This window comes from Macrobrachium rosenbergii, chromosome 4 (assembly GCF_040412425.1).
Source record: "Macrobrachium rosenbergii isolate ZJJX-2024 chromosome 4, ASM4041242v1, whole genome shotgun sequence".
NCBI lineage: Eukaryota > Metazoa > Arthropoda > Malacostraca > Decapoda > Palaemonidae > Macrobrachium > Macrobrachium rosenbergii.
Genome location: NC_089744.1, coordinates 7,367,501 through 7,377,500, shown reverse-complemented (window position 1 = coordinate 7,377,500; position 10,000 = coordinate 7,367,501). Strand labels below are relative to the sequence as shown.

Here is a 10,000-nt window from a genome sequence, read left to right as displayed (position 1 = left end):
AATGACTACTTTAAAATGCATAGAGCGAAGAACATGTGTAATTGATATGAAGAGGAGAATAGGAAGACTTTGAAACCGGTGGACAGACGGAGTCTAATAAGTCTTGGAGAGGAAGAGACGTGATCAGAAAACTGGACGTATTATGTAAAATAGGGGTAAATGGCGCAATTTGTGTGTGTGTGCGTGTAGTTGCGATTGATAAGTAAACGAAAATATTGTCTTAACTATAAATATACATCTACACATACATAACATACACATATATATATATATATATATGTGTGTGTGTGTATATATATATATATATCATACATACATACACATATATATATATATATATATATATATATATATATATATATATATATATATATATATATATATATCATACATACATATATATATATATATATATATATATATATATATATATATATACACACATATATATATATATATGTGTGTGTGTGTGTGTGTGTGTGTGTGTGTACAGTATATATCCTCAGCACTATAAACGATGAAGTGAAAAACATACTGTATAAAAATGCACGTAATTCTGACTTCATATATTCGTGTTGTTAACAGTAAAATGACCACTCTTCAGATCTTGCAATAAACCTTTTCGAAAACAGCTTGTCCAGCGTTCACAGGCAGAGGTGTGCGTTGCCACCTTCCTTGGGATCGAAGGGTGGGATAGGGATTTGGGGCAGGGGGGCGGGGGGAAGCTGAAATCGGAGAAAATGGAGTAGTGCCACAAAATGTTTCAAAATGCGTCCCAGCAATTGTGTATGCAAACTTCTCAGCCTTTGTCGGTCCCTGGCGTATAGTGGGGCAAGGAAGGCTGTCACTGGACGTTTTGTGCGCCTGTCGGAAAGTTCATTTTTGTGTCCTTGTCGATGGAATTTTTCCACGTTAAGGGATTAGGGTCCCTCCATTTTCCTCGAAAATTTTGCGTGGTCCTTTCTTAACCTATTGAATTCTATGATGAGTTGTATTTTTTATTTAAACTGATGAGTATAATGAAGTATTTGCTTGAGAAGGATATGCACACACACCATGTGTGTGTGTATATATATATATATATATATATATATATATATATATATATATATATATATATATATATATATATATATATGTATGCATAAATGTATATATATATATATATATATATATATATATATATATATATATATATATATATATATATATACATAATTATGTATGTAAGATTTTGCAAAACTAAGTCAGTATACGGGGAGGGAAATAAAACGGAGTCTGGGGTTGGTTGCTTAGTCTCTTGATTTTGCCCTTTGTATGGGAAGTAGATGTTAGCTAACTGAATAGTATTAAAATGAAATAGTTAAGATATAGCTTTTCTATTTTTTTTTAGTTTTCTAGGTATATATATGACAGTGAAATATTTTATGCTAAAACAGAATTCCATCAAATATAAGGGAGCCCATAGAAACGCCAAAATGTGGAAAATGAAGGCTATATTTCAGAGACCAAACGGTCTCTCTCCTCAGGCAAATAGTGAATGAGAAATAGTTACAGAAAAGCGGTATTTATACCAGAAGATCCATAGGTCAGCTGACTTAACTCCAGCTGACAATTTCTCTTTAATCTTCTTGATCGCTGGTTGGAGGAAGATTTTATCTATAATATCTGAATCCCAGGCGCCTCTTGAGAGATTCATTGCGTTTCTTTGTTTAATCAAGGCTGATTCCACCTTCTGGCTTTTGAATCAACAATTGCTGCTATAAATTATACGAGACATATTCCAGTTTATTCTGTGGTTATGGTCATTTATGTGGTTAAAAATAGCTGAGCTCTGTTGTCTGTACCTAACTGAACGTTTATGTTGTATTAATCTTTGGGGGAGTGATTTGCCTGTGAAGCCGATATAAGATTGGTCACAGTCGAAGCAAGGGATTTCGTAAACTCCTGTGTCTTTGGGGACTAATTTTTGTTGGACGTTAATCAGGGATTTGGCTAAGGTATTTTTTTTTATTTACTTTTTGCCTGAGGAGAGAGACAGTTTGGTTTCTGAAATATAGCCTTCATTTTCCACAGTTCGGTGTTTCTATGGGCTCCTTATATATATATATATATATATATATATATATATATATATATATATATATATATATATATATATATATATATATACATACATACATACATACATACTTACATACATACATATATGGATATATATAAGTATGTATATATAATAAATATATGTACATAAATATTGGTTATTCATAAGAAAGTAAACAAATAAAACGAACAAAAATACAAGGAACTTTATCTTAACTATTTCCCTGTAATACTATACAGTTGGCTGATATCCATTTCCCATACGAAGGGCTACATCAAGAGACGAAACAGCCAACCATGGACTTCGTTTTATTTCCCTCCCTGTATATTGACTTATTTTTGCAAAATCCCTAGAATAACGTTGATATCCTTTTATTTAATAGATTGGGACATGGAGTGATACCCGAGGCTTCGATATGGATCCGCAAAAGCACACGAGGCTTTCAACTGATACCCACTTTCGGAATAAATCCTACATCGTTACTACAATTTTGGTAAGAACTGAGGTGCCCTCCCATGATTTGCAGTGAAAGGAAATGGCGACTGGAAGCTTTCGAACGCATTTCGCTGCTCAGATGCAATGGCAGTTCTTTTGCGTTTTATCGACTACTTCCTTTTTTATTATTATTATTATTATTATTATTATTATTATTATTATTATTATTATTATTATTATTATTATTATTATTATACAGGTATTTTCGATATTTTTATACCATTAATGTTGTCAAAAATGTTTTATTTTTGCTGCTCTTATAATTGTTTATTATGATTGACATGAATTTTGTTTTATAATCACCAAACAGAATTCGTGAAAATGGATCAAAATATTACATTCAATTTTAAAATAAGCTATTTTATGCAGTGGATGACATGAAGATTAGATGACCTTTCTCAGAAGTGCATTGAATTTTGTAAATCACATAATCCGTCTCTTGTATCATAAGATTAAAGAACAAGCAAAGACTTAAAAGAAAATTAACGCAAATATTCTTTTACTTTATTTTCTGTCTTACACAGGAAAAACCTTTTATGATGATCAAAAATGACAAATCATTGATCGGAAACGAACGCTTTGAAGGCTACGCTAAAGATCTTGCCGACCTTATTTCCCAGCACTTAAATATAAATTGTGAGTATGGCCCTTTCACTAGTGCAGTTTCTTACAGACTAGTTCTTACTTATATTTTTCATCAAGTTATAGAAAGAAGTAAAATGCGTCATTTTACTCACTGACAAGGCAATTGCAGAGTTGTGTTTTGTGCTCTCATCTACCTCTTAACGAAACGACTTTTTGAGATTGAACGGAATTTAACGCGCCTTACTGCTTTTCTGCAGATACGCTTAAATTAGTAAAAGATAACACTTACGGAGCGCTGACTCGTCCGTGGAAGGAGGCTGGAACGGAATGGTCGGGGAGCTGGTGAGAAAGGTAAGCATTCGTTAAAAGGATTTCCATTCCTAGTTTTTTTTCAGTGATAATTTCAACGCCCGTCATGTGTTTTACTCTTAGAAATTCACATTTGAAGAGATACTGTGTTGTACTCTTAGAAATTCCCATTTGAAGAGATATTGTGTTGTACTCTTAGAAATTCCCATTTGAAGAGATATTGTGTTGTACTCTTAGAAATTCCCATTTGAAGAGATATTGTGTTGTACTCTTTAGAAATTCCCATTTGAAGAGATATTGTGTTGTACTCTTAGAAATTCCCATTTGAAGAGATATTGTGTTGTACTTTAGAAATTCCCATTTGAAGAGATATTGTGTTGTACTCTTAGAAATTCCCATTTGAAGAGATATTGTGTTGTACTCTTAGAAATTCCCATTTGAAGAAATTGTGCCAGAAATTTGAAGAGATATTGTGTTGTATTCTTAGAAATTCCCATTTGAAGAGATATTGTGTTGTACTCTTAGAAATTCCCATTTGAAGAGATATTGTGTTGTACTCTTAGAAATTCCCATTTGAAGAGATATTGTGTTGTACTCTTAGAAATTCCCATTTGAAGAGATATTGTGTTGTACTCTTAGAAATTCCCATTTGAAGAAATACGTTGTTATATCTGTCTTTATTATTCTTTGTCCTTGTTCTTGCCTTGGGAAACAAGGAAATTAAAACTACTTATGGTGATTTTTTAAAAATATTTTTCACATTTGAAAATACAAAAGTAGACCATGATTTTTCTTTACCATGTTACTGAAGCACTCAGCGTTAAATATACATGTATTACACCAGGAAACACTTTGAATTCAAGCAAACATACGAGCCCCTTGTAATACGGCACAGCATACGCGCACATACGTTGATCTGCACACCAAACCTTCTCTACTTTCACAGGAAGCTGACATCGCAATCGCGCCCTTAACGATCACCTCGAGCCGCGAGCGTGTGATCGACTTCACGAAGCCTTTCATGACCCTCGGCATCTCAATAATGATCAAAAAGCCGATGAAACAGAAACCCGGAGTTTTCAGTTTCATGTCCCCGCTGTCGGAGGAGATCTGGATGTGCGTCGTCTGCGCCTACGTGGGCGTCTCCATCGTCCTGTTCCTCGTCAGTAGGTTCAGTCCTTACGAGTGGAAGGTAGGAACTGACATTTGTTTTTTTTAAGTTGAGGTTCGTGTCACTTTCGTTATCCTGTAAGCGTCATTTGCGATAAATAAAATACGCGAAATGTATTTACTGATAGACTCCGCATAGCTCTTATAATTAAAATTTCCTCTCTGTTTGAAGGTCACGGAAGCCTTCAACAAGACTTCGATCACGAATGATTTCACGATGTGCAACAGCCTCTGGTTCACTCTGGCAGCATTCATGCACCAGGGAGTTGACTTATGTCCAAGGTAATCGAATACATGTTACATGGGAATGTATTTATTATTGTGTGGATGAATTACTGTAAATAAGCTGAAAATTTTCCTTGACCCTGTACACATATTCCTAATGATTTACATTAAACAAAGAAACAGATAATGGGAGAAAAATGTGAACACAATACAAAACAAGAAGTACATTATTTAAAACGGATTCCCTCTCCTGTGATAAAAAAAAAAAGAAGCAGAATTTTATACTGCCGTTTACTGATTAAGGTTTACAGAGTAAAGAGTATCTTTGGATATTTACTCACGTATGGGACTTAAAGAATAAAAAAAAAACAATAAAGCAAAATCTTGCAGAAAAACTTTCTATATACATACACTGGCATTAATGAGACTCGGGGAGAATATATACTTGAGAAATTCAGTTTATGGACCTAAACAATAGATTATCATTACCAGTTGGCAAAGCTGTGCAAAACTACATACAATTTCTTTTCTAAAATACTGAAAAGAAACAATACCGATCTCAACCACAGATCTGTGTCAGGCCGGATAGCCGGGAGCGTGTGGTGGTTCTTCACGCTCATTCTCATCTCGTCTTACACGGCAAATCTTGCGGCCTTTCTTACCGTGGAGAGATTAGTTACTCCCATCAAGTCGGCCGACGACCTTGCGGGACAAACGCAAGTAGAGTACGGCACCAGGGACGGTGGCTCATCCAAGGAGTTTTTTCAGGTGAGGAAATCAAAGAAAAGTATTGATATTCTTCTTCTTCTTCTTCTTCTTCTTCTTCTTCTTCTTCTTCTTATTATTATTATTATTATTATTATTATTATTATTATTATTATTATTATTGCTAATAGATTCACAATTTCGTGAAAAATAATCTGAGTAATAAAAATCCACAATTATATAGTAAAAATGTATTGCTATGTAAAATGAACCAAAGACTTTCGAACACCTGAACGGTGTTCCTCATCAGTGTTGACGTGAGAATGCAAAGTGAGGGTAGTTTTCTTATGAAGTAGTTTTTTAAAAAAATGGGGGCGGGGCGAGAAGATAACAGCCCATCACGGAAGTGCTGGTTCGGGTGTTGTGTTATTACTCACATTATTATTATTATTATTATTATTATTATTATTATTATTATTATTATTATTATTATTATTATTATGCGCTCGTAGAAAAATCGCCAGCTTTACTGATACGAATACGCTGGGACAGATTAATGCTTCTTTGATTTACTTAATTTATTCTTTGTCAGTGACGCTTTCTAAACCATAGTCATACAGAAAAAAACGCACACACACACAGACAATTCTTCCCTGACAACACACTGTCTCTTCAGCGATCGAAAATCAGCGTCTACAACCGGATGTGGGAGTTCATGAGCGCCAGACCTCACGTCTTCACCTCGACCTACGAGGAGGGCATCGAGCGGGTGAGATCCTCGAAGGGGAAATACGCCTTCCTGCTGGAGAGCGTCAAGAACGACTACATCAACGAGCAGCTCCCTTGCGACACGATGAAAATAGGACAGGATCTCAACTCTAACGGCTATGGAGTCGCCACGCCGATGGGCTCTCCCCTGAGGTGCGTAGATGGAAACATGGAAGGGGGTTGTTTTGCATCCCGCAGTACTGTACAATTTACGAACCGTTTTCCTGTCTTGACGTTAAGGCCTTTGGCGTGCCTACGTATTTCTTTGTTAATAGAAGTCCCGCCTCGAAAAACAACTTTTCTGAAAAAGATTTTCAGACAATTTTCAATAATATGAAACTGTGATTTATGAACCGTTTCCATATCTTGACGTCAAGGCCTTTGAGGTGCCTACGTATTTTTATTTATAAACAGAAGTTCCACCTCAAAAAACTTTTTTTTAAAAAGATTTTTAAACAATTTTCAATAATATAAAACTGTGTGATTTACGAACCGTTTTCCTATCTTGACGTTAAGGCTTTTGACGTGTCTACGTATTTATTCATAAATAGAAATTCTACCTCAAAAAAGCATTTTTTTGAAAGATTTTTAAACAATTTTCAATAATATAAAACTGTGATTTACGAACCGTTTTCCTATCTTGACGTTAAGGATTTTGACGTGTCTACGTATTTATTCATAAATAGAAATTCTACCTCAAAAAAAAAAAAAGCTTTCTAAAAGTTTTTAGACAATTTTCAGTAATATAAAACTGTATAATTTACGAACCGTTCCCCTATTTTGACGGCAAGGCCTTTGGCGTGTCTACGTATTTATTTATAAAAAGAAGCTCCACCCCGAAAAACAGTTTTTCTAAAAAGATTTTTAGTCAATTTTCAATAATATAAAATTGTATAATTTACGAACCGTTCCCCTATTTTGACGGCAAGGCCTTTGGTGTGTCTACGTATTTATTTATAAATAGAAGCTCCACCCCGAAAAACAGTTTTTCAAAAAATATTTTCAGACAATTTTCAACAATAAAAAAAACAGTATAATTTTACGAACCGTTCCCCTAGTTTGACAGCAAGGCCTTTGGCGTTCTCGTAAAAATAGATCCACCTCGAAAAACAGTTTTTCTAAAAAGATTTTCAGACAATTTTCAATAATAAAAACTGTATAATTTACAACCGTTCCCCTATTTTGACGGCAAGGCCTTTGGCGTGTCTACGTATTTATTTATAAAAAGAAGCTCCACCCCGAAAAACAGTTTTTCTAAAAGATTTTTAGTCAGTTTTCAATAATATAAAACTGTATAATTTACGAACCGTTCCCCTATTTTGACGGCAAGGCCTTCGGCGTGTCTACGTATTTATATATAAATAGAAGCTCCACCTCGAAAAACAGTTTTTCTAAAAAGATTTTTAGACAATTTTCAATAATATAAAACTGTATAATTTACGAACCGTTCCCCTATTTTGACGACAAGGCCTTTGGCGTGTCTACGTATTTATTTACAAATAGAAGCTCCACCTCGAAAAACAGTTTTTCTAAAAAGATTTTTAGACAATTTTCAGTAATATAAAAAGCATTCTATAACAGGAGTCAGCAAAAAAAAATTACTTTCGCCTTACAAGTGAGTAATTCCTGTCGCATTTGTCTTCTTAAAGGGAAAGGCTCAACCTGGCCATCCTAAGCCTCAAGGAAAACGGCGACCTGGCAAGAATAAAGAATAAATGGTGGTACGAGAAGACAGAATGCAACAAGGATAAGCCAGTAAGTTCATTTATGGGACTTTTTATTTGTATATCTCGACTTTATGTATTCAGCTTATAAGAACCCCCCAACAACAATGAGGAAGGATATACATGTCAAATCCATTGCAAGTCACTTCACAATTTTCGTATTGGCCAAACTGGATTACCTTTGGAAAAGAAAAGAGATCAAAAAATTTTTTTGCATTCATGTCGGTGAAAATGATCTTAATATTAGTTGGACATTCACTGAAAAACTGGTTTATTCCAAACAGAGGTGAATCCGTTTTTTAAAAGTATGGTTTTGTGCCCAGCTGCTAGCAAGATTATTTCCACCAACATAAGCATACTCTCCTATACATATCGCTATACATATCGTGTACGTTCTCCTATACATATCTTGTACGTTTTTATACCCTTTTTTAATCTGTTTGTAAACGATTTACCAGTTTGCCCAGTATAAAAACTGTGACGTAGATTACAGTGGGTTTGGTGAATTGCAGTGCATTTGATTTCCATATCCTTTAGTATTGTCACGACAGTTTTTTACAGTTACTGTTTTAATCGTGTTGTATAATTATATATATATATATATATATATGTGTGTGTGTGTATATATATATGTATGTATATATATATGTGTATGTATATATATATATATATATATATATATATAATGGATAGAATGATAGATGAGGCTATTAATCTACGCTAACCCACGCTTTTGTGGTGTGTGTGTGTGTGTGCGTATGTGTATGTGTATGTGAGTGACTGGACATTATCATACAAGGAAAAGTAGCGTAATAATAATTAACTAAGTTTTTATATTTCTTAACAGTCGAACGATTTACAGACACCGTATATGAAGTATATTTGTACGTGAAAGAAAATAAGAAAGTTTCAAGAGGCAATATACTATGTTACGGAAACTGTCGATAATCATGTGTATTTGTGAGACAGAATCAGCCAAGTAAATACGTGAAGAGAACACAACATGTGATTGAGCTCTTTAACCAGAATTCCCCCTGACAGATAGAAATAATTTCATTCCCAGTTAGCAGCGATTGCATTTCAACTGGCTTCACACTAGTGAACTGTAACGTCCATTGTGGATAATGTGGAGATAAATAAGCGTGAAGCAAATGAGTATTCTCTGTGAAAGACAATCCAATCGCGTACAAGGATTTAAGGAGGAAATTTCCCCCATCAGTGTTTGTTTTCCCTATTCACAATTAGTTTATTAAGTGTCCAATACTCGACCAATTCAAGCCTCACTACCCTGTTCAAACACTAATGAATTCAGCATTAATTACAGTCTCTCTCTCTCTCTCTCTCTCTCTCTCTCTCTCTCTCTCTCTCTCTCTCTCTATAATAAATTCGAGATGTGAATAACAAATAGATGAAGAGTTTTGCTTCCTCCCATACAAATGTGTAATTAGAATGACTGATGGTTTACATGTAACTACTTATCTCTCTCCGTAATATCATTAATTGGTTTCACAATTTCCAAGTACATGATGCATATCTAAATCATGTTGCCCAAACCTCCACTTCACTATGCTAAGTGGTTTGCTTAATATGAAGAACTCAGCGGATATATACGAGAGCTGAAATCGCCGCGGTTCCATAATATATTTCAGATGCGTGTAGATTAATGAAATGGGGTCCAGTTACTTTTTGGTTAACTTATTTCTTGTCATAGAATTCTCGGTGAGCCCATGTTAAGTGATGCAGAGGAATGAACTCTAAAGAGCTTATTTACCCACCAGTGATTGGTTATTGGGAATTATACCGTCTATTTTCCTCCCTGTCACTGATTCGAGTCAAGGATTGGGGGCAACTAAAAGCCTAAGGATTAGTTCATCGCTTTTGGGGTGGAAGGCGAAGGGTGGATTGGAAGGGGGAG

At 34.7% G+C, this 10,000-nt stretch overlaps 1 protein-coding gene across 1 annotated transcript in view; it reads left to right on the top strand.

The window, feature by feature from the left end:
• Positions 1-10,000, top strand: part of LOC136830262 (glutamate receptor 1-like) — a 311,900-nt gene that overhangs the window by 294,080 nt on the left and 7,820 nt on the right. Inside the window, 9 exon segments of the mRNA XM_067089627.1 lie at positions 2,487-2,597; positions 3,124-3,235; positions 3,442-3,477; positions 3,480-3,535; positions 4,440-4,685; positions 4,836-4,945; positions 5,458-5,656; positions 6,270-6,514; positions 8,011-8,116. Coding sequence (XP_066945728.1) covers positions 2,487-2,597; positions 3,124-3,235; positions 3,442-3,477; positions 3,480-3,535; positions 4,440-4,685; positions 4,836-4,945; positions 5,458-5,656; positions 6,270-6,514; positions 8,011-8,116 — 1,221 coding nt within the window.